The sequence below is a fragment of the Lissotriton helveticus genome, chromosome 8 (assembly GCF_964261635.1).
Source record: "Lissotriton helveticus chromosome 8, aLisHel1.1, whole genome shotgun sequence".
Classification (NCBI taxonomy): domain Eukaryota; kingdom Metazoa; phylum Chordata; class Amphibia; order Caudata; family Salamandridae; genus Lissotriton; species Lissotriton helveticus.
Genome location: NC_136069.1, coordinates 961699000 through 961724468, shown reverse-complemented (window position 1 = coordinate 961724468; position 25469 = coordinate 961699000). Strand labels below are relative to the sequence as shown.

General features: G+C 44.6%; 1 protein-coding gene across 1 annotated transcript in view; it reads right to left on the bottom strand.

Moving 5' to 3' along the window:
• The window catches only part of IL1RAPL1 (interleukin 1 receptor accessory protein like 1), a 2344491-nt gene that overhangs the window by 660037 nt on the left and 1658985 nt on the right, over positions 1–25469 (bottom strand). Inside the window, exon 8 of the mRNA XM_078656096.1 lies at positions 23832–23906. Within this exon, the coding sequence (XP_078512222.1) occupies positions 23832–23906 (75 nt within the window). The remainder of the gene's footprint in view (positions 1–23831; positions 23907–25469) is intronic.

The window sequence follows — 25469 nt, the reverse complement described above, 5'->3', positions numbered from 1 at the left end:
GTAGGCGCTACATCACTGGGCTGCCGTCCCTGTGTTGTGAGGCCTGTCTGCTCCTGCACTGTACTCCTTCTCACGGGGGTCACCCCGCAAACGACAGCTAACTTCCCCCAGTAATCGGCGCGTCAGCTGCGTGATAGACATTGCTGCGCCGCACTACATAGAGTGGGATCGCTATATCCTCTATCAGCCTCCCTCCAACAGTGGTGCAGACGGCACGTAGGCGCAGACAACTCACATTCATCTTGCCACCATGGGGAAGCCGGACAGTCGCCAACCCAAATTGCAGTTTGAGACTGCGGCGCAAAAAAAGGCGACAAGACACACTGGAGACGTGGTACCGCCCCGAAGCCCGGTAACGGAGGCCTCGACATCGACCCAGCTGACCCCAGATATGACCGCAATCCTGCAAGAAATGCGGCAGGGCTTTGCGACGGTGGTCGACAAAGTGGATAGACTCACGTCCAGGATGGACGGCATAGCCCAGAAGATAGACGTCCATGAAGAACGCATATCTGAGGCGGAACGCAGGATATCGGCACATGACGACACGACCGCGGCTCATGACAATCGCCTTGCCAGGATGGACAACGTCCTGAGGGTAATCGCTGCCAAGAACGAGGAATTGGAAGCTAGGAGCCGACGGAATAACATTCGAGTCACGGGCATTCCGGAATCGACCAACACGGGGAGGATGGAATTATATGTCGAGAAACTGCTGTCAGCAACAGTCGGGACAGACGCTCTTTCGGCTCACTTTATTGTGGAACGTGCACACCGCTCTCTTGGGCCTCAACCCCAACCGGGGGCCCCACCGCGACCCATAATTGCACGCCTCCTAAACTACCGTGATCGCGATGCGGCGCTTAAGGCAGCCAGAGCAAACCAAAATCTGGCATATGATGGCGTGCCCTTCTCGATATACCCTGACTTTACCCCGGTGGTCCAAGAACAGCGACGGAAATTTCTTGCTGTAAAGAGGAAGCTTCGAGATTTGAACATTGACTATGCTCTCTTATACCCGGCAAAGCTGCGAGTCACACACCAAGGTACGCAGCACTTCTTTCTCAACCCACAACAGGTCGAAGACTACATTAAATCCTTGCCCAAAAGATCCAGGCGACCTGCGGACGCTGACGACTTAAATGCATCTGGTCCTGAGTAGGGGGCGACTAGCTCACGTCGGATACATCCTTCCGCAAGTGGTGGATTCGTCTTCACTCCCCTCGCTGCTGGGGGGAATTCATTTGACTAGGAGATGGCTGCCGCTGCCCCTGGGTACCATGGACGGGTGCTGCATCGTGGATGGTAATGTATGCCAGGCACCACCCCCCCCTCGTCCCTCTCTGCTCCACGGGTGCACCCAGGAATGGACATACACGGAGTGGGATGGCTGGGGGTGGTAGACCGTGCACCTCTGATGACCCCTAATGGGTGTTCCCCAATGACATTGACTTTGTTGCTTGTTTGTTGGTTGCTATCTAGCACTGTTTTGGGTAACGGGTGGGGGGCGGGACAGGGACACTGGCGAGTTGGGGTGGCTTCAGTGGGTGGGGGGTGGTGGAAAGACTATCTAGTAGAACGGACTTACACTGGGCGATGTAGATCTTCCGTTGAAACTGTTGATCTGCCTCGCTATTTTTGGTTACGTGCTGTGGACCGTTTGTCCCTTTTCCAACTAGGCCTGATGCCTGGAGTTATCCGGGGGGGTATGGGGGGAGGGGACTGCTGGGATTACTGTTGGGTTTCAAGTTTTGACATGTGCATGTGGTGGTCTGAACTCACACATTTGCCCTTTGGAGGGCTCCGTGATTGTGGCGGGGGGGCGAGGGGGCGGGGTGGGTGTGTTGTGCGCTACTTATGGCAGAGTCGTGGCGGAGGGGTTAGGGGTGATTCATTTCTGCTTCAGTTTCTGCTTCCGCTTGAGGGCATGGCACTGGTCCGAATGTATAATGTTCTATTTGTTGGGAGGATGGGCTTGGCAGCCTTCCATGCTCTGATCCCGCAGTTATGGTACTACACGTTTACATGGGTGACACACACCTGAATGTGATTACTTGGAATGTGAGGGGGCTGGGAGATCATAGGAAGAGGAGACAGATATTGAGCTACCTGGATCGCCATAATGTTCACATTGCTTTCCTACAGGAAACGCACTTTGCGCCCCACAAATCGCGAGCCTTTGGGAGCAGGTGGGCTTCTCACTCGATCTTTGCTAACTACTCCTCATATGCCCGAGGTACGGCCATACTAATTAAGAGATCCACACCTTTTCGGCTGGCGGGCTCCAAGGTAGATCCCCAGGGGAGGTACTGTGTGCTATGGGGTAGGCTGGGACACATGTCAGTGACACTTGTCTGTTGTTATGGGCCCAACTCGGATGACCCGCAATTCTTTACCTCACTGTGGGCGGCGATAGTTGAGACAGGACCACAACACCTCATATGGGGTGGAGACTTCAACATAACCCTGCACCCCCCCTGGATAGATCACACCCTGCCCCACATCACTATACTAACGGGCGCGAAGTCCTTAGAGCGACTATTGCTGGTAACAATCTCATTGACGCCTGGCGGGCACACTGCGGGACTAGAGAGGAGGGTACACATTTTACTGCGCAAGCTCAGTCATGGGCGAGACTTGACTATTTCCTCCTTACCTCACAACTGTACACAGCACTAATACATGCATCTCATCTCCCCAGGACTTACTCCGATCACTCTCCCGTTTTGATCACGCTGGCTGGTTCTGAGCTAGGCCCCCCAGTGACGGCGTGGCGCATGCAGCCCGCTATGTTATTGGACGCGATATTCCAGGAGGAACTCCGTGAAGAATGCCTAGACTTCTTCAAACGCAACAAAGACTCAGTCCGAGACGTTGAGACCATATGGGAAGCCTTTAAGGCCACGCTTCGAGGCTTATGTATATCGAAGGGCTCGGGAGTGCTCAAGAGCATACTCACTCGATTACGCAGCATAGAAGCTGAATTACGCAGTGCTGAAAGCCGTCTTAGGACGCACCCTGACACGGCGACCCTCGCTACCATCCGCGATAAATTGTCGGAATTCTCAGAGGAGGCTGCTCGTGAGGTGAAGTTTCGGAACAAATACTGGGTGGCCAGGAGGTATGGAGAGGGGGAGAGGCCTGGGAAGGCTCTAGCAGCAACGGTCAAACTGATGCGATCGCCGACGATAATATTAGTACTTGAGACGGCGAGGGGCTGGTACTTAGAGACACCACCCAAGTCCTTAACGAATTTGTGAGACATTACAGTACACTATACTCCACTAGCAGACACAATGAACTCACGTTGGATGAATATCTGGCAGATATCTCCTTGGGGTGGTTAAGTGATGCGCAAAGAGCCTTCTTGAACGCCCCTTTTGAGCTGGATGAGGTCAGGGAGGCCGTCATGGGCATGAAGTCGGGCAAGGCCACTGGGTTAGATGGCGTACCTATAGAATTCTACAAGACTTTCATCGACTTCATGGCTCCGGTGTTGCGGGAGGTCTTTGAGGACGCCTTGGAGGTGGGCCATCTCCCTGCCTCCATGAGAGTTGCCCTCATCACGTCGCTGCTTAAGCCTGGGAAACCCGCCTCCAGCTGCGACTCTTACAGACCTCTATCCCTGTTAAACTGCGACGTTAAAATTATTGCGAAACTGATTGCGACGCGCATAGGCCTCCTCCTGCCTGCTCTTATTCTTCCGGACCAGTCCGGATTTGTCCCTGGAAGGGCGACGTCGCATAATCTCCGTACCTTTTTTTCGGTATACGACTCCGTCCATGAGGATCTCCCTATGGCAGCCATTTTTTTAGACGCCACCAAGGCGTTTGACTCGCTCGAATGGGACTATGTGTTTAAAGTTCTGGAGCGAATGGGTTTTCCGCCTCTCTTTATTTCCTGGATTAAATTATTGTATACACATCCAACTGCCAGAGTACTCATCAATGGGAAATTGTCGTCGGAATTCCCGATCACCAGGGTGACAAGACAGGGGTGCCCACTGTCCCCTCTTCTGTTTGCTATAGCCACTGAACCTCTGGCGGCTAAATTGCGACAGCATCATCAGGACAGGGCAATGCGCTGCTTTCAGAGACAATTACTCGTCTCTATGTATGCTGACGATATCACCCTCTATGTTCGCCACCCAAGCGATAACTTGCATCCTATACTCCGTGAATTCATTCGGTTTGGTGCCCTCTCGGGGGTTCAAATCAACTGGAAGAAATCATGTATCTTCCCCCTTACTGCCTCGACAGTTCCATTCCCGCTGGAATTCCCACTTGCCTGGAGCACGGGGGATTTTAAGTACCTGGGTATACATGTGGAAAGGAGTAGAGGAGACCTGATGCGTGCAAACTACGGCACTGTGATGGACAAGTTGAGCGACAATATATCTAGATGGATCACGCTCCCTCTTTCCATGGCGGGTCGTGCCTCATTAATCAAAATGATCATACTCCCTCAACTTTTGTATCTATTCTTGAATATTCCGTACCACCCCGGATCCTATTTTTTTCGTCTGCTACGTTCAGAATTGCTCCGACTAGTGTGGGGTGGTAGAACGCCCAGACTCAAATGGGAGATCCTTGTCCGGCCATTCGCACAAGGGGGATTTGGCATCCCTGACTTTGAACTCTATTACCGGGCTGCACAGGCTCATTATGCGTACTTTTGGGTGCACCAGCAAAGATACATGCCTCAACTGGCGGCTGAGCACTGGTTAGCACACCCGATCCCCATTGAAGGCGTGCTCTACTCCCAGGTGGAGGGTAGGGATAAGACCCCTTCCACTGTGACGAGCACTGTGACGGCATGGCACTCTATTGTGTCCAAGCTGGACTTGAACTTCTTATACGCACCGAAACTGCCGCTGGCCTACCACCCACAGCTGCCGCTCCTACAGGAGGCTGGCTTTCAAAGACTATTGAAAAAGATTGGGGTCACTACGTGGGGAGACATGTACCTGGATGGCGTCTTCCGAACTAGGGAACATTTCTATGAAGGCATCCACCCGACACCTCTGGACTTGTTTTATTATGTCAGACTCAGACACGGCCTACAAGCTATCACGCCTGATTTCCCCTGCGAGCCCCCGGTGCTACCCCCCTTGCAAAACATGCTGCTTCACGATCATCCTATTAAGCTAGTATCTACACTCTATAACTCTATACGGGCCAACACGACATACACAGATCTGCCCGCTAGGCAGAAATGGGAACAAGATCTCACCTTGACTTTCACGGACACACAATGGGAATTTTGCCTGCAACAAACTGAGCGCATTTCATCTAACAGCCGTTATAGAATAATCCACTATAAATTTCTGCACAGGCTATACCACACTCCAGCGCGTCTGCACAGATTCAAGCTTAGGCCTACAGATGCCTGTGACAGGTGTGGGGCCCCAGGAGCTGATTTCCTTCACCTTGCATGGGGATGTCCTGCAGTGAATGAATACTGGACTCAGGTGTTTCGGGCCCTCTCCAAAATGATACACATGACGGTGGATCCATCCCCATTGGTGGCCCTTCTAGGGTATGTTGCGCCTCTTCAAGCGGCTCACCGCAAATATGTGGCACTGGCTATGCTTCTGGCTAAACGCAGGGTGGCCTGTAGATGGGGGCGGGGAAGGGCGCCCAAGTTCAAGGATTGGTTGAGTGATATGGTATACTGCCAGGAACAATTGAATACCTTTTCTGAACTTATGCCGCCTACTTCTAGACCTACTGACATATGGGCCCCATTACAAGGTTATTTGGTAACTGATCCGCCCGAGGATGACAGCGATTGAAGGTGGGCGGTGGAGTACCTTGGCTGATATATCTTGAGCTCGCAATATAGCATCTGGACTGCTGGATGTGGCATGATATGTTTGCTGCCTCTCCCCGTCCCCCCCCCCCTTCCCCCCCCCCTCATTCTCCCCCCCTCTCTGCCCCCCTCCCTGCCCCCCCCCGTTTAAGACCCTATGTGAAGAACCTCGTCCTCAGTGACGTCCCGGGATGCCTGTCTGCCCACTACTTCCGATACTGTGGCTCAGCCTTCCCTCTTCTGTGATCTCGTGACTCTGCCACTCTGATGTCACCGTGCCTACCGAGAGTAGATGTGCCCACCTAGATGCCCGTGTGCCCCCCTTCCCCCCCCCCCCCGTCCCCCCCATCATTCCTGAGTTTGTATGGACACTGCACATGTCAATGGTTATATAAAAATTCAAAAAACTCGAGACTCATTTATCTAGCTGTAAGACGCGGCACTTGTCACTTAGATGGAATTGTTGGCAAAATTGTTTTCAACACACATGCATGTCGACACTGATTTGTATTTCTGTGAGCACTGATAGCGGCCGGCCTCCGGGTTGTTGGCGAGACGCTGTGTATTCCTGACAATGCTCAATAAATGTCTTGAAAGTTAAAAAACAAACAAAAAAAAAAAAAGAATAGTGAACTAAGGGCCTGATTCCGAATTTAGTGGTACCAAGACTGCCATGGCGTCGGCATTGGATCGGCTGCTGCTCTGCTGGCGATTCATCCACCGTATATTACAAGACATGCGGTTACTTATACGAAAGACTACTGTGGTTCCGCTGACACCAGCCAATTCCGACCTTGGGAGTGTTGGTATAGGCCAATGAGACTGTCGGAGTCTCGGACTACCAGTGTAACCACGGGCCCAATTATAATTGACCTTACAGCAAGTGTGAACATCACAGTAGAACCACCACATCCTAACTGGGGAAAAGGGAGGGTTATAAGGTTGAAACTCACCTCTACACATCCTGTGCTGCCTTGGAGTTAATCATGAATGTCCTGTTGTTGCTTGATCACGCCAAAAACCCACGCCATCACTGATGCAACCAAAGGTAAGTTATACTACTACCTGATGCCATAAACGACTCGGCAAACCAAGGCCCTACCATGGACCTTGAAATAGGCTTGGGAGTCGCCTGCTCAAACATATTTTGTGCGACCTAGTTTGCATTGTTTTGTATGTATAACCCAAATGCATCTGTATGATGCTCTCCTTGGCCAAGTCACTGATACTGTACAGGTACACTGTTAACAAATGGACATGTGTTCACAAATCATAATTAGTGATATTGATGTGTGCCTTAACCCTTTCCATGCTGATGACGGCCCCCGGCCGTCATGCATCACAGTGCTCGTGTGCCGATGATGGCCGAGGCCGTCAAGAACCTGCCCACTCATTAGAAGTGACGCACAGGCGCAAAATCGCGGCCGCGCCCAAGGGGTTAAATTGTGTCACACCACAGTACCTCCTCATCAATATCACAAGTATTTAGCTCTGTAGCACGCTCACATTGCACACATCCCAGATCCTATTTTGATATCAAAGATACATTTGTATCGATGTGCCATGAAACTTTCAGCTAGCTTCTTAAGTCCTGAAGCCATTATATATATATATATATATATTCACAGAAAAAACCATAGGTTATAGACCATATATAGTTAGGAATTAGCATTTACAAAACCTTGAAAATTCACTGAAAAAACCATAGGTTATAGACCATATATAGTTAGGAAATAGCATTTAGAAAACCTTATTTTACTCACACAAAACCATTGAAATTCCATATATAGTTAGTTGCACTAACTATATATCGCGCACCTGCAATCCACTGCTGATGATGTCACATATTACATCATTCATGACATGGTCAGTGACATCACTGATGACATCACTGATGACATCTCAAATGACATCACTGATGACATCACTGATGACATCTCATTTGACATTACTGATCACATCACTGATGACATCATTCATGTGATGATACAATGAACCTCTTCAGACTCTAATATAACCTTAGATACACTCAGTGTAAACAGACACTCACAGACTGTCACTCATCCATGGAGTTACTCACACACCTAGTCAGTCTTGCAAAGAATCAATCACACCTCGATTTCCTCAACTATATAGTTATACACACCTTACTTATTGGAACATATAATAACACATATTTACTCTGTTATACAATCCCTGATACAAGTTCACAATAATCCATACAGCCACTCACACATTCACTGGCTCTTATGCACAGTTATTTATATATGTCAACTATCACATGTACTGTGTTTTACATATGTACTTACTTTGACATGTAGCACTGAGATATCCATTCACTCACCAATACACTCATGCACACAGTCAACCGCCCATACAGATGTTTCCACATGCACTTTTGAACCCATACATCTAGTGAATCAACTGCTCACACATCTATGCACAGAGTCATACACCTCCCAGACACCCACACACACACTCAGTCTCCCATACAAATACTTGGGCAACTAATCAATAACCCATATAGTTAGTCATATAGCTAATGATCAACACATGCATCAGATTACAAAACAACAGACACAATGATGCACAATTTAAAACAGTTTAGTCACTAACCCATGCACTCAGTGAGACACATTTAATCACTCACTTATACAGTCAGTCATGCACCTACTAAATCCTTCATCCAGACACTTATACATCCACTCATTCTTCAATATGTAAGACATATTTTAACTTTACAGAAGCATACAGTCACTGGATGTTGTCATCAGTGATGTCATCAGTGATGTCATTTGAGATGTCATCAGTGATGTCATCAGTGATGTCACTGACCATGTCATGAATGATGTAATATGTGACATCATCAGCAGTGGATTGCAGGTGCGCGATATATAGTTAGTGCAACTAACTATATATGGAATTTCAATGGTTTTGTGTGAGTAAAATAAGGTTTTCTAAATGCTATTTCCTAACTATATATGGTCTATAACCTATGGTTTTTTCAGTGAATTTTCAAGGTTTTGTAAATGCTAATTCCTAACTATATATGGTCTATAACCTATGGTTTTTTCTGTGAATTTCATTGGTTTTTTAACAGCTAATATCTGTAGCTGTAAAATGTATTCTTCTTTAAATCCAAAAATATATTTTATATGTTTATGAATAATTTTTTTTTTAAATATTTTTTTTTCTTTGTTCCCGCTTCGCGAATCGGGAAGCTTCCCGTTAGCTGACCTTGATGCCGCGAAATAGACCGCGAGCCGGTAAACGTTTCTTTACCGCAAGTGCCGCGTTAGAAAACAACATCGTGACGCCTCCCGTCCGCATGACGTTCCACGTTGTCGCTTGATACGTCATATGACGTGCTACGTTAGCGAACTGGTACGCGAAGCGAGTGCCAAAGCGCAGGTTTCTGGAAGCAAACCGGGAGGCCCTGCAAAGCGCTTAACGTAAACACAGCAAGTCATGTGACTTGGTAATAACACTTTTCATTGGTTCATTTCACTTTTGGTTTCCTAATGATGTAAGACTAGGTCATATAATCTAAAATGAACACTTTTGATTGGTTGAGAACTCTTGTTTTTCCCAAATGATGAAAATCCCTCCTTCTTTCCTCACTCTGACTTTCATCATTGTGAGAGAAAGACCCTTTGTGATCACTGAGCAATGGCTTCTTTAGTAGCTTCAGCTGGTGCTTCCCCACCACCTCCACCACATCCAAGGAAGAGTGGACCACCTGCTCAAGTTGTAATTCAACAAGAAGAAGAAGAAGAGGAACAGGAGGACGAGCACGAAGAGAGGCAGTTTTTGCCTGAGCAGCCCAAGACGTCTCACCGGAAAGAAAACTTCATTTGGCAATTTTTTAAAATTCCCAAAGGTCAGAAAAAAGTAAATGCAAGATACGTAACTTGCCTTATATGTCAAGATAGACTGTCCAGAGGGACCGACAAAAAATACAGTTTCGGAAACTACACAATGCATCGCCATATGACTAGGTGGCATCCTAACAACTACAGTGCTGCACAGTTTCGGAACGACCTAGATAATCTCCCTATTATGGCCAGAAGATCTGTTGTACCGGAAGTAACGGGACCAGAGGGCAGGGAGATGGTGCCAAATATACAAATGAGATTTGGTGAAGTAAAACACACCTGCGTATTTTGCGATGGATTCATTTCCTACGGAGAAAGAAGCATCACTCTGATCAACAGAGCTATTGACTATCATATGCAAGTTTGTCCGAAACGCCCAAAATAATAAATACTTCTTTTTTTTGTTTTGTTGCTCCTGTTGAGCCCTTTACAATGAATCGTTTTCATTGCCCCCTCCAAGAAAAACCCAAAAAAATATAAAACTGTTCCGAAAAATTCAAAAACAGTAAAAAAATGTTCAGAAAAATAAAAAAAAAAGTTCTTTTCAGAACTACCTCCCCGTTATTAAAAAATTGGTACAATATTTGGAACTGTGCCAACCTCTATTTCTCTTAGTTCGCTTCCTAGTTCGCTCGCTGGTACGCGAACTGGAAGCGAACCAAAAACAGTAAGTATAAGGGAAGGAAACACACACTTATGTTAAAAGAAAGACAGCTATAGGGGAGTAAACTAGAGATACTATTACCCATAATCCACTACTGATGATGTCACATATTACATCATTCATGACATGCTCAGTGACATCATCAGTAGAGGATTGCGGGTTTTTTGGCAACATGCCTTATCCACGGTTTAATAACGCTGCCTTTTGCTTTATATAAGTTTTCAAATTGTATGAAATATATACCAATAGGTCTTTATGAACCTTTAGGTAGTGCTTTTGTTCATGAGGTCTGGTCGCTTCCATACACATACAGATGTTTCAAAGATGATCAAGAAGTTTATCTGAATGGAGAGGAATGCACTGAGACGCCAGATCATTCACTAATGTGTAGGCACATACAGTTACACGATTCATGCAACAAACACCGACCAAATATGGCTTGCGTGTTGCAAGGCACGCCAGTTCCTGCTATCATCCCCACGTTCAAGTTGTTGGAAAATGGTAGTTATTTGATGCTCAATAATGAAGATTGTTCTGAGTTAATTAAAAGTATTCCTTTTATCGTAACAGTAAGTGAACGGGTTATTTGCTGCAGAAATGTTCTATTTCCTCCCACACATGAACATAGGGAGTTTTCAATCTGGCCACAAATACCAACCTTGGGACACGTTTCAACGGCATGACAAGAATAAGAGCTCTTTTGTCTCAGAGAGAGGTGGCCTTGAGTTCGGCCCGTGAAACTTTCGTACTTCACATAGCGAACACCCGTACACAGGTTTGCCTTTCAATTTCAGCAACATGTTTCCGACTATCTTTAACGCATCCTCCACAAAATCCCTGGCACACTTTTTTAAAGTTGTTACCAGTGGTCTCGTGACTTCATTTGAGAAAATCTTTGGAGTCATCCATGCTCCCTTTCATTCCATTTTCTCCACTCTGGTTCGTGGATTGCATTTTTACTTGCATTACCAGCGGACGCTCTTGTGCTTTTTTACATTTTTAAATATGGATGTCCCTCCTATGCAACCTCCGACCCTGCAGCTGCTGACACTGTTCCGCAATCGCATGCTAGAATATTATGGCACAATGCCGTTGGCGATATTAAGCACGGCATATGGATTATCTTTTCGGTTCTCCTACTTCACCTGTGTCCAGCCTGTATTTCACTGCCTGACCTGTGATTTCGATTGGGCCATTGATTTGTGTCTCTGCGGACCGGTTTCTCCTGACGTCGACTTTAATCAGCTGATGACTCCTATCATTACTCACGAGTTGATTTGTCCTGGCGAAAGGATTATGGCTGTGGCATTGATGCATGGACTACTTGGTCCCTGGAATTTACTGGCGGCAGCACAGTCTTTCTTGGAACACAGCTTTCTTGAAAACCCACCGAGCTGTCCTCTGATGGTGATAGAGGATCCGGTGCTGGGAGAGCACGTATGTTCTTTTCCGCTTTTAAATTGGATGGCTGAACTGTTTTCGGATGAAGACGGTGACTTCCTATTGGAGGCTGTTGCAGCTTATTTTGCATACACAGTTATGTCATAGACCTTTTTCATGTTTGATATGCTGAGTACTAGCATTTCATTGACAATTCATTGACTTATTTGTCAAGTTTTTATTATTTACCTTGCCTATTGGCTTAAGACTCGATAAAGTACTTGGCTGTTTTATTTTTCTTTAGCATTGAATTTTCCTAGTTTTTAATGCTTTACCTTGCGGACCGTCCACATATAAACTTGCAATCTGCTCTCATGAGATGGCACTTCTATTATCTTATTCAGTTCGTTTCCGGATCATGAGGAGGTGTCATCTAGGTCCTGGATATCTTTACACCGTGTTAAGTTAGCATGGGCTCATTACCGGTTTAAACGCCATTTTTCCTTTTTTGCAACTTCTGCACACGACACTTAGTTGTTGCTTTAGCTTTCCACCTAGTAGTTCATCGTGGTTTACATGAGAATAATATGTTATTGGTCTACTATCTGCTTTACTTGTTAAACTATATCTGTACAGCGAGTGCTAAAGTTTCAAGAACAACACGATACAGAATTGTTATGAGGTCTGATCTCCACGACTTCATACTCATAACATAAGTGCAACTTCTGCCAATTCTGGGCATGAGGCGGGTTTTATATTGCTTTGCCGAACACACATACACAACAGTTGATGCGGTTCACATGAAGAGAGAGCTGGTGTATGCTGATGTGATTCCTTCAAATCTAAGACACTAAAGTATGGGCACGCCCTAAACCAACACAAAGAGACCTTCTTAGCAAATAATATAATATGTGTATTAGGGAGGGTGAGATATAAGCAGCCGCGGGCCGTGGAGGGAGTTACGGTGGGGCAGGGAGGCGGGGAGGGGGAGGGGCAGGGTGGAGCCCTCTCCACCCTGCCCCTCCCCCTCCCCGCCTCCCTGCCCCACCGTAACTCCCTCCACGGCCCGTGGCTGCTTATAAGTGTTGATAACTCTTATTCATTTACAGCATGTTAACATACTGTCACCATTCGCTTTTTATGTACTAGTAACTATGCTGGTAATTTTGCTACTGATAATATGTGTACTTGTATTCTCCACCCTGCTTCTCCCCCTCCCCGCCTCCCTGCCTCACCGTAACTCCCTCCACGGCCCGCGGCTGCTTATAAGTGTTGCTAACTCTTATTCATTTACAGCATGTTAACATACTATCACCATTCACTTTTTATGTACTAGTAACTATGCTGGTAATTTTGCTACTGATAATATGTGTACTTTTATTATCTAAGGTACTACGCCTGAGAAGACGGCATTAGTAAATAAACATTTCAAATACACATGTGTTCTTCTTAACTCCATGTTCTGGTTTCTAAGAAATATATAACGACCGACTGTTCATGAGTTCCACGTATCCTGAGGTACTATAAGTTCATATTCTGGATTGTCTAAACATTGAGAGTTTGTTATATCCAATGTGACACTGTACCTAGCTTGCTAAATAGTTTTTGATTACTAACGTGAGTTTTGGGACACCCTAATTCGCCGAGGTTCCAATCCTCTGTCCACAGTTCTGTGTGAGAACAGAAACCCTGCGACAGGGGCACCCCCGACCCTTGCTGGAGCTTCATCACACTTGCGATACAACTCCAGCAATGCGCCACCTTTACGGCACAGATACATCACGCATCTGTGCTGTTTTTGCCCCATGATGCGCCGCATTGTAAATGCAGCACACCATAGGTGACGGAACAGCGGCACAGAATGACTAACACATCCCTGGTGATGCGCCAGTCATCATAAATCTATCCCTATGCTTCTTATCTTGTTAGAGATGAACCGCCATATGTATCATCAAAGTTATTTGCATTTCCTAAATAGCGAACTTTAAGGAATAAATAGCGATTCTTTACCATTCCTAGTTTGCGATGAGCTATTTGCTAATTAGCCGAATGTAGCCCAATGAAGCCCAATGTAGCCCAATGTAGCCCAAAGATGGCCGCCAGACACACAAAAAAACAAATGTAGCCCAAATATCAGCCAGATGTAGCCCAACTATAGCCCAGTGACAGAATGACCAATCAGCTTCGCAAACCTCCGTTACGCGAAGCGGAGCGCTGTTACAGATATATATCTTTTTTTGAACGTTAATTTCTCAAAATCCACTGGAGCACATATATTGAGACCTAGCAAAGGCACATCGGGCTACCAGTCCCTAATATTTTGCCAAGTTTCGTGCAAATCCATTCAGCCGTTCAATTATTATTTTTATTATTTTTTTTTGCCCCGCGGGGCCCTTTTAAAACCTCCACATCAAACCTAGGGGGTCAGCGAGGATCTACTATGCCCCCTTATAGTTATTTCCCCCTTTGTTTTGACCTCCTCTTGTCTCTCGATCCTACCGAGAGACAAGATGGCGGCCGCTACGGACTGTTTGGAATGTTGACAGACGCCGGAGAACCAATCAGCTTCGCTTCACAAAGCTCCGTTGCGCGAAAAGTCCGCGAACCAGAGCGCTAACCGGTCCGCTGTTACAGATATATATCTTTTTTTAAACGTTAATTTCTCAAAATCCACTGGAGCACATATATTGAGACCTACAAAAGGCACATCGGGCTACCAGTCCCTACAATTTTGCCAAGTTTCGTGCAAATCCATTCAGCCGTTCGGGCTAAAAGTGAGGCCAACCGCCCTATGGAAAACTCAATGTTAAAAACACGTTTTGGGACCCCCCTTTTTTCTCGGCCCCCACTGGACGAACCCCCCCCAAATTTTCAAGGGCTGCTCAGAAACAAAATGTGCCATTTTCCTGAAAATTTCAGCCAATTCCGTCGACAAACGCCAAAGTTATTAGACATAGAATTTTCAAAAAACCCATAGAGAAAAAATCCTAACTATATATACCTACTGGCGACCGCCAGTAGGTAATATATATATATATTACCTACTTGCGGTCGCCAGTAGGTAGTCATAGTTAAGACCTAGTTTCCATAGGAAATCCACAACATTCTATTTGGAATAACTTTAGCGCCGGTGGACGAATCTTCATGAATTTCTCCAAGAACATGGCCTGCTCGGTTCCGCTCCTTCCCTGAAAATGTGGGGGTGATTCGTCAAGTGGGGGCCGAGAAAAAAGGGGGTCCCAAAACATGTTTTCCCCATGCAATTTTCCATAGGGACCTTTAGCCAGGGCTACAGCCCGAACTGCTCAACGGAATTACACGGAATTTGGCAGAGAGGTAGAGTTCTGTTTGCAGATTGTGCTTTTTGTTAAATGGTGTAAATCTGTTCAGTAGTTTCTGAGAAAATTACAAGTAAAATCATAGCGATATCTAGAGACGGAGTTCTGCACGCGTACGGAAATCCGTACAATTACGATCACGAGCTGCATGCTGATTGGTTGTCAACTGTCTGTCAACATTCCAAACCAGGAAGTGTTGGCAGCCATCTTGTTCGTCGCTAGAACCGAGTCACAAGAAAACAGTAAAACAAAGTTGAGAAACAAGGAAAGGGGGCAGGGTAGAACCATCCTGACCCTTTAGGCTTGCTCAGGGGGTCGTACATGGATTTTTAGGGTACATTTTTATTTTTGTTTAAATAAAAAATTGTGGCGCACGCGTATGGTACTCGTACGTGGTGGAAATGGGAAAAAAAGTAGAAGTCCGTTTTATTCATTAGGTCTTGGGGGGGGGGGCAAATTCCGGGGGCAATTTTTAGAGCTATATTTCTATGATAGTATGTAAAAGTTTCCAGGTTTTTTTTCTGCATCAGTTGTACTCTCCTTGTTTGCAAGCGCAAGTTTTTTTTCTTTTTCTTCAAGTTCGCCAAGCAAACCTTTCCTCATTTCAGGTATTAAATTTGCCGCTTTCTTTTCCCGTGTCGTGTGTGTCATCCGCTGCTATAGTTTTGTAATATATTAATTAACATATTGTATCTATATTTATTTAAAATGTAGTGTCTAGGCGCCAAACGTTGATTACATACTCCGTCCACCGCCATTTTAGTAGTTTTCCTCCGTTATTTTTATCGGAGTGGCCGTGGCGCACGGTAAGAATCAGCCTGTTACTGATCCTATGTCGATGAAATGTGGAGCGTTGTGGTGCGGGAAGCAAGGGGCTGGTGCTCGCGCCTCTGTGCACATATGACTTTATCCTCGGAAACCATGACTGAATTATCGACAGACCGGAACGTGGACGCTCAGCACGTGATTTACACTTTAACATTTGCAGTTGTTTCCATTACATCTATTGCAAACCCAACTCTTGTCTGTCCTGAAAATCACCCTTGTATAATTGTGGAAGTACAGGTCCCACTCCCACCTCAACACAAGTCCCGTGCCTGCTGCACACCAGGATACGGTCAGTCTCCTGTCAGGACTGCATGGGCAGAACACAAACATTTAATTCCAAAGTCCACAACCGAATGTCTGACAAGCTGTTTCTGGGCCCAAAAGGACAGCACTTCTTTAACATTAGCACCAGCAAGGAGTCTGTCTCCTCGAATGCTTCCAATCAGTGAACAACACAGTCAATTGATCTAAGTGGCCACGTGACACAGTGTCCATCATTCGTGCTTTGAAGGGGCCCTTCCTAATTGCGTGAGTTGTCAACAATAGCAGATGATCTGAGCATACCATTCCAAACTTCACAAAATCAACATCGAACAGTAGTGTATCAACCCAATTTTCCACACAGCAATGCGCCAGACTAGATAAAGACCGCGCGCTCAATGTTGGTCCAAGAGGAGGTAAACACATTAGATCATCAAGGCAGCCCACACGAGAAATGTGCTGTGACTGACCCCACCTGCGAGCAACGCCAGCCGCCCTGCCTACCATATATCTAAAACATGTGAAGTCATGTTAATTATCTTTGTTAAGGAGGGTGACGTTTCTCTTTCACATATTCATCAGAACTAAGCCACTTACCTGGACTGTTGGTTTGTGACAATATTCTGCACTGATAGGTTTAGGATTTCCGCAGCGTTATTTGTACATGCATAACTTATTTTCTCAGTTGTCCCCTTGGTCTTACATATATTTATCAGGCTATGACTGTCGCTACAGAGCACCAAGTGTTTCCCTGATGGACTGGCAGGGTGGGAGCATGTTTCACTGCTCATGGGGAGGTTTTGTTGCTGAGGAGGAGCCAGATGTATTTCCTGCTTTTAGCGCTTTGAGGTTTTGGGGTGGACAGCATTTTCAGTTGCTTGGCTCAGAGAGTTCAGTATATATATATATAATAAAGACTCTTAAGCGTTCAAGTTACAGTATATTTCTTTATAATGTGATGGTTGCAAATCATTTCAGTTTTGTACATCAATTTACGAATGCATTTAGTGCCTATTTTTAAAAAGTAATGCATTCTAATCATGAACCTAGAAACACTAGCCTAACAATGACACTATTAGTGAACCAAGAGGACGGCTGTCATTTGTACCCTATATGTGCACTAGTGTGTTCCTATAGATAGCGTAACATTGCAGTCTTTTGCTTTCGCATAGTGCACAACCCAAAATGACGTAATTCAAATTGCCCTCATTTGAGGATAAAGGAAAAGGAGGCACTGTGAAAAAAAGAAATTGCCTAGAATCACATAATGTGGTCAACTGGATATTGATGCAAGGATTTTGTGTGATTTACCAATCACATTGTAGGACTTTGGACAAAATATTGCATAAAAATGTGATAAATAAATATTTTGCTAAATATTGTGATCTCAAAAATATCATTTACAGGAATATTGAAGTAAGAATAGTGAACTAAGGGCCTGATTCCGAATTTAGTGGTACCAAGACCGCCATGGCGTCGGCATTGGATCAGCTGCTGCTCCGCTGGCGATTCATCCACCGTATATTACAAGACATGCGGTTACTTATACGAAAGACCACTGTGGTTCCGCTGACACCAGCCAATTCCGACCTTGGGAGTGTTGGAATAGGCCAATGAGACTGTCGGAGTCTCGGACTACCAGTGTAACCACGGGCCCAATTATAATTGACCTTACAGCAAGTGTGAACATCACAGTAGAACCACCACATCCTAACTGGGGGAAAGGGAGGGTTATAAGGTTGAAACTCACCTCTACACATCCTGTGCTGCCTTGGAATTCATAATGAATGTCCTGTTGTTGCTTGATCACGCCAAAAACCCACGCCATCACTGATGCAACCAAAGGTAAGTTATACTACTACCTGATGCCATAAACGACTCGGCAAACCAAGGCCCTGCCATGGACCTTGAAATAGGCTTGGGGATCGCCTGCTCAAACATATTTTGTGGGACCTAGTTTGCATTGTTTTGTATGTATAACCCAAATGCATCTGAATGATGCTCTCCTTGGCCAAGTCACTGACACTGCACAGGTACACTGTTAACAAATGGACATGTGTTCACAAATCATAATTAGTGATATTGATGTGTGCCTTAACCCTTTCCATGCTGATGACGGCCCCCGGCCGTCATGCATCACAGTGCTCGTGTGCCGATGATGGCTGGGGGCCGTCATGAACCTGCCCACTCATTAGAAGTGACGCACAGGCGCAAAATCGCGGCCGCGCCCAAGGGGTTAAATTGTGTCACACAACAGTACCTCCTCATCAATATCACAAGTATTTAGCTCTGTAGCACGCTCACATTGCACACATCCCAGATCCTATTTTGATATCAAAGATACATTTGTATGGATGTGCCATGAAACTTTCAGCTAGCTTCTTAAGTCCTGAAGCCATTATATATATATATATATATATATATATATATATATATATATATATATATATATATATATATATATATATATATATATATTACCTACTTGCGGTCGCCAGTAGGTAGTCATAGTTAAGACCTAGTTTCCATAGGAAATCCACAACATTGTATTTGGAATAACTTTAGCGCCGGTGGACGAATCTTCATGAATTTCTCCAAGAAAATGGCCTGCTCGGTTCCGCTCCTTCCCTGAAAATTTGGGGGTGATTCGTCAAGTGGGGGCTGAGAAAAAAGGGGGGTCCCAAAACATGTTTTCCCCATGCAATTTTCCATAGGGACCTTTAGCCAGGGCTACAGCCCGAACGGCTCAACGGAATTACACGAAATTTGGCAGAGAGGTAGAGTTCTGTTTGCAGATTGTGCATTTTGTTAAATGGTGTAAATCTGTTCAGTAGTTTCTGAGAAAATTACAAGTAAAATCATAGCGATATCTAGAGACGGAGTTCTGCACGCGTACGGAAATCCGTACAATTACGATCACGAGCTGCATGCTGATTGGTTGTCAACTGTCTGTCAACATTCCAAACCAGGAAGTGTTGGCAGCCATCTTGTTCGTCGCTAGAACCGAGTCACAAGAAAACAGTAAAACAAAGTTGAGAAACAAGGAAAGGGGGCAGGGTAGAACCATCCTGACCCTTTAGGCTTGCTCAGGGGGTCGTACATGGATTTTTAGGGTACATTTAAAAAATGTTTTAAATAAAAAATCGCGGCGTACGCGTATGGTACTCGTACGTGGTGGAAATGGGAAAAAAAAGTAGAAGTCCGTTTTATTCATTAGGTCTCGGGGGGGGGCAAATTCCGGGGGCAATTTTTAGAGCTATATTTCTATGATAGTATGTAAAAGTTTCCAGTTATTTTTTCTGCATCAGTTGTACTCTCCTTGTTTGCAAGCGCAAGTTTTTTTCTTTTTTTTTCAAGTTCGCCAAGCAAACCTTTCATCATTTCAGGTATTAAATTTGCCGCTTTCTTTTCCCGTGTCGTGTGTGTCATCCGCTGCTATAGTTTTGTAATATATTAATTAACATATTGTATCTATATTTATTTAAAATGTAGTGTCTAGGCGCCAAACGTTGATTACATACTCCGTCCACCGCCATTTTAGTAGTTTTCCTCCGTTATTTTTATCGGAGTGGCCGTGGCGCACGGTAAGAATCAGCCTGTTACTGATCCTGTGTCGATGAAATGTGGAGCGTTGTGGCGCGGGAAGCAAGGGGCTGGTGCTCGCGCCTCTGTCTCTGTGCACATATGACTTTATCCTCGGAAACCATGACTGAATTATCGACAGACCGGAACATGGACGCTCAGCACGTGATTTACACTTTAACATTCGCAGTTGTTTCCATTACATCTATTGCAAACCCAACTCTTGTCTGTCCTGAAAATCACCCTTGTATAATTGTGGAAGTACAGGTCCCACTCCCACCTCAACACAAGTCCCGTGCCTGCTGCACACCAGGATACGGTCAGTCTCCTGTCAGGACTGCATGGGCAGAACACAAACATTTAATTCCAAAGTCCAAAACCGAATGACTGACAAGCTGTTTCTGGGCCCAAAAGGACAGCACTTCTTTAACATCAGCACCAGCAAGGAGTCTGTCTCCTCGAATGCTTCCAATCAGTGAACAACACAGTCAATTGATCTAAGTGGCCACGTGACACAGTGCCCATCATTCGTGCTTTGAAGGGGCCCTTCCTAACTGCGTGAGTTGTCAACAATAGCTGATGATCTGAGCATACCATTCCAAACTTCACAAAATCAACATCGAACAGTAGTGTATCAACCCAATTTTCCACACAGCAATGCGCCAGACTAGATAAAGAACGCGCGCTCAATGTTGGTCCAAGAGGAGGCAAACACATTAGATTATCAAGGCAGCCCACAGGAGAAATGCGCTTACAATGCACCTCACTAAGGTTTTTTTATATAGTGTTTAGTCTGAAAAAGCGTGTGGCCCTGAGCAAACTTTATTAGGAGTTTTTGTAAACTGTAACATGTCGCCTGCAGGATGCCGGAGGTTAAGTGAATGGTGTATTGAAAGCCATGGACTACACGGAGCAGAAACATCGCTTTCAGGCTCAAGCAGGGGCTGAGGACCTGCACCAAAATGACTTCAGTCACAAAAATACTACCTCTTGCACAGGACTCAAACTGCATAAAGTGTCTGTTGTGCACCATTGGCTGTATGAAGGCTGCACTGTGAGTGCAGCTCTCATCAGAAAACAATGTTGGGGACCAATGACAAACTTGGCTTCAGTAAAACTGTAAAACTGGACATTGATTGCAGAAATACCTACCCAAGACCTGGTGCTGTACACTTCATGAGTCACGACACGCTCCTGCTTCCATAGCTGCCAAGGTTTCAGGTTGCTATGTGTGACATTTTCATACTTTCATTGTAATTATGAGTGACATTTCAATGGCTATGAGTGACACTTTCTTGCAAGCAAAATCAAGCATGAAGACGAGGTAAACTTACAGATATCATAAATTACACCCATTTTTGGACCTCGACCGAGTCTGTAAAAGGGCGTGAGAGACCCCAACGCGGATCTTAGCAGTCAACTGACTCTCAGATTTCGGCTGCCGCAGAGTCACAGCATGGCATGATTGGGCAGTACTGATAAGGCAGCTGCTAGATCAATACTGAAGCTTTTATTGAAGAAGCAGGACAGACGCTATTGTTAGCTGGGGCAAAGGATGAGGATCTTTGTCTCTTTTAGACAAACAAGCCCATGTCATGTGAAAGAACCATAGATAATTCCGTTTTTTTGGGCTACAACACTTTCTATGATGGTATTTTAAGCACATACTTACACTGGTTTAAGTAAAACCACAAGTCCCAGAATACAATGTGTTGTAAGCTACAAAGGCAGAATTCACAGGAGTCTCACATGGCATGGACATACTTAGCAGATATTTGCATAGCAGAAAATAGTTCCTGAAGGAGCATTGGTCTAAATTTCGGTAGTGCATCATCCTAGGAGAGTATGGGCATTTTTAAATTGTTTTAACATTCTTTAATGAAGTACCTTTTCAATGTGTAGCTTGGATTCCTGAGCAAGTTTGCATTATTTTCAATCAAAGCAGCACTCACTCACCATTATGGAAAGAAACAACAGATTGCTACACAAAAGTATTTCTTGAAGTAGAAATAAAGGGGGACTGCATTTAAAAAAAATATATATTTACAATATATCCCCTTTCCGGAAGGTAGTACTTCATCTTGCAAAATTGTTAAAACAACCTGAAACACGTTGTGTGGGTGTTTGAAACAAAGCACGTTGTGTAGGCAGGGTGTCTGCAATAGTTATAACTGTCCTAAAAGCGTGTGAATATAAAAGACAATAAAAGTGTGCATGGAAATTTTTGGGTTCAGAAGCCCACATTTCACTTTGACAATGATGAATGAAATGTGTTGATTATGATGAGGCATTTTAGGGTTCATCTGCCACAGGGAAGCAGGCCGACTTCAGTTGAACAAAGTGGAACACGTAAGGATTGTGAAACGACTTTTGTGCAACTGCCTTCAACTTGCATCTAATCTGAATACACGATTTACACAATAAAAATGTTACTATAACGAAGTTCAAAAATTGATTAAACTAAAAAATAATCTGTTTGTGACCTCTCCCCCAGTGCATATTCTAGCTTGCACCTACATTTCTGTGTGCTGCGTAGCGCTCCCGCCCACCCTCTTCTGTGTATGATAAGGATCTCTATAGGGGATGACTTGGCTGATTCTCCCGTAGTTCTGTCAGAGCAGAGAGCTAGCAGAGGCCGTGCTCCTCCATGAGGATCCAAGCTGCAGGATTCTTTCCTTGCAGAGAGCTCAAATAATAGTGCCGCACTGCCGTTGCAAGCACACTTCCTGATGATAAGGCGGGTTGGCGGCGTGGCGGTGGAATTTAAAAAAGGTTACGCACTCACGCTCCCGCCCCGCCTGTCGCAGCCACAAATGACAAAATTCAGCCCAATCAGAAGCCCCCCACCCACGGCAACACAAAATGAAGGCACAGCTCAGCTCTTCACGGGGAGACAGAGTGAGAGTGCACTGCGGATCTTATGAACAATCAATTGTATTCATTTTTGACCGCACGTTGTTGGTGTAAGTTGGCAGCAGTGGCAATCTGGTATAGACCCGGCCCTCATAAATAAGTGCCAGTGCTAAGCACCGGAAAGCACCGGCACAAATTAAGCCCTGGATACATCGCATTCTTGTCATTTTCTCCTGCACTGACGCACAATGGGGCACCTTTGCACAATGGTGTAGGGGTGCCTGCATTGGAGGAATTAATAATATTGTGCAGGAAAGGGAAACTTCCTGCACAAAAGCAATCACAAGAGGCTTTTTCCTCTTTGTATGTGTGCTGCAGAACACATAGGAAAAGGAAAAGCAAGGAGAAATAAAGATATTTCTCCTCATTGTGTCTTTCTTACACCTTCCCTGGGGAGGGGTACGTTTTTGCCGATCCCACAGAGTTATGATTTCTCATAAATCTGGGGCAGTGTCAAAAATCCATGGATATTGCTAGGATCGCCCCCAGCAACACCCATGGAATGCCTCTTTAATGCAGAAAACTGAGTTAAAGAGAACAATACTTACAAGGCAGCATTAAGCCAAAAAAAGTCACTTGGTACTGCCTGGCAAATATGGAACAAGCTCCTGTACCACCGGAGCATCACAAAAAGTTATGCACTGGTGTCGTAAAGGGCTTATAAATACGCCCCCTTGAGTCAGATACATTTCAGGCAATGTTGGGATAGCTTGGAAGACCTTGTTGATTAATTGTAACACAGCCTTTTCCGATAATAATGTCTCTTTACTCATAAGTCTTATTTTTGCTTTTTATTATTTTCTACACTATGTATGGCACAATGCTGTATGTGGCTTTCCGAATCTCACAATGCATTAAAAAAACTATTTAAAAAACTCATCAATGCACCCCTCGAGAACTTCTTCCATACCTATATACAAAAGACATTCCAAATGTTTAACGGTCTTGATCATTGAAATAAAGAGGCGAAACAGCTAAGTCAAGTGAAGCCTGCGCCCACAATGCGTTGTTAGAAATCACAAGACCTGACATTCGTTTGGAGTCATTCAATGAGGCAGAGAAGTACCCTTTACTGTGATTATTTGACGATAATTAAAAAAGAATTTCACTTAAGTCCGCCTTCACCCTTGATAAGATTTTATCAGCGAAAGAATTAGAAACTGTAGCTTCTTTACTTACCAATTTGTGTTTCCTGGACAAACACTTTACTTTCTAGAGGATGTAGTAACTTTGGTGGCTTGTCTGTTAGTGGTGCTGAAACAGAAGAATGGAACGTGTAATTTAATCAGACTGCAAAAGATTTACCTGTTGTCAGTTAATATTTCCAATGCAGCATAAAGAGTAGCACACCTTTTGTTTGATTCTTGGGTTTTTTCATTTTGTTCCTTCTAGATAACATAAGAATATGATAAAGTTTCCCTTTTTGTGCCTTACATGCTCTTACAACTCACCAATATTGATGAGTGTTATACTTTGATGTACTATAAATGTCCTGTCAAAGTGAAAAAACATTAAGGGGCTTATTTAGGAACCCCTGCATCACTTTTGCGCAGCCGTTGCAACACTTTTTGTGGTGCACCAGAGGCGTAAAATATGCACCACGTTGCGCCCTAATTACAAAGTAACGAATCTATGCAGATGCGTCATTTTGTGAAGCCCTGCCCCACATTATATCCCCATCAGGTATAAGCGTTCCCCACAAAAAAGCCTTGTAAAAGTGGCATATTCAAATCTATGAGCTTTCAGTGTGCCACTACTGTGAAGCCATTGAGTTAATATCTAATGCCTGCATCACTGCAGGCATAAGACTGATGCAGTGCTCTAATCATAGTCCCCCTGCATTGCTGGAGTTGCGTCACGCTTCTGACACAACTCCATCAATACATCAGTTTTGTGCAGATATGTCAGTACTACTGACGTATCTGTCATGCCTAGAGACATGATATGTCATACAGTAAATATGACACATCCATCATGTCACTGGGAGGGCGCACCGAGAAGTGACACATTGCTGTTTTCACACAGCGATGCGTCACTTCTCATAAATAAGGCCCAACACGTCTTGAAATACGGTCATCACTAACTATATGGGCTTCTGTACGATCTGATTTATTATAAAGCTTTTACTTTCCTTCTTGTAGTTAGGTAAACAATTTAATTTATTCTAAAGTTCAAAAGAGTTCTATAGAAAACAAAAAGCTAACATACAAAAATTGGAAATTGACAACTTACACATGCCAGGTCTGTGCTGCATACATCTGAAAGCAAACCTACTTCTTTATAAACATTGTAATGGATCAATAGAAGAACCCGAACTTCTTATCGCCTGACCAATGTTGTAATTTTAACATAAGATTGAGAACAAAAAAATTATATATGCATTTTTGCGCTCTTTAAGATCACAGTTCCTCAACAGTAGTACAGCATAGTTAGGTTTGATTTAGTAAGCAAGATTTTTAGAATGCTACTTCTTACATGAAATATCCAGCCTATGTTTCAATATTAAGGGCCTTATTTATGAGAAGTCATGCATCATTACGTGAAAATAGTGATGTGTCACTTCTCAGTGCACCCTCCTTGCGACATGATGGATGCGTCATATTTACTGTATGACACACCATGTCGCAAGGAATGACAGATACATCAGTATTACTGACATATCTGTAAGCGCAAAACTGATGTAATGCTAGAGTTGTATCAGAAGCATGACACAACTTAAGCAATGCAGGGGGAAGGCTATGATTATAGCACTGAATTAGTATTACACCTGTTGTGAGGCAGGCGTAAGATATTTATGCAATGGTGTCCTAGAAGTGG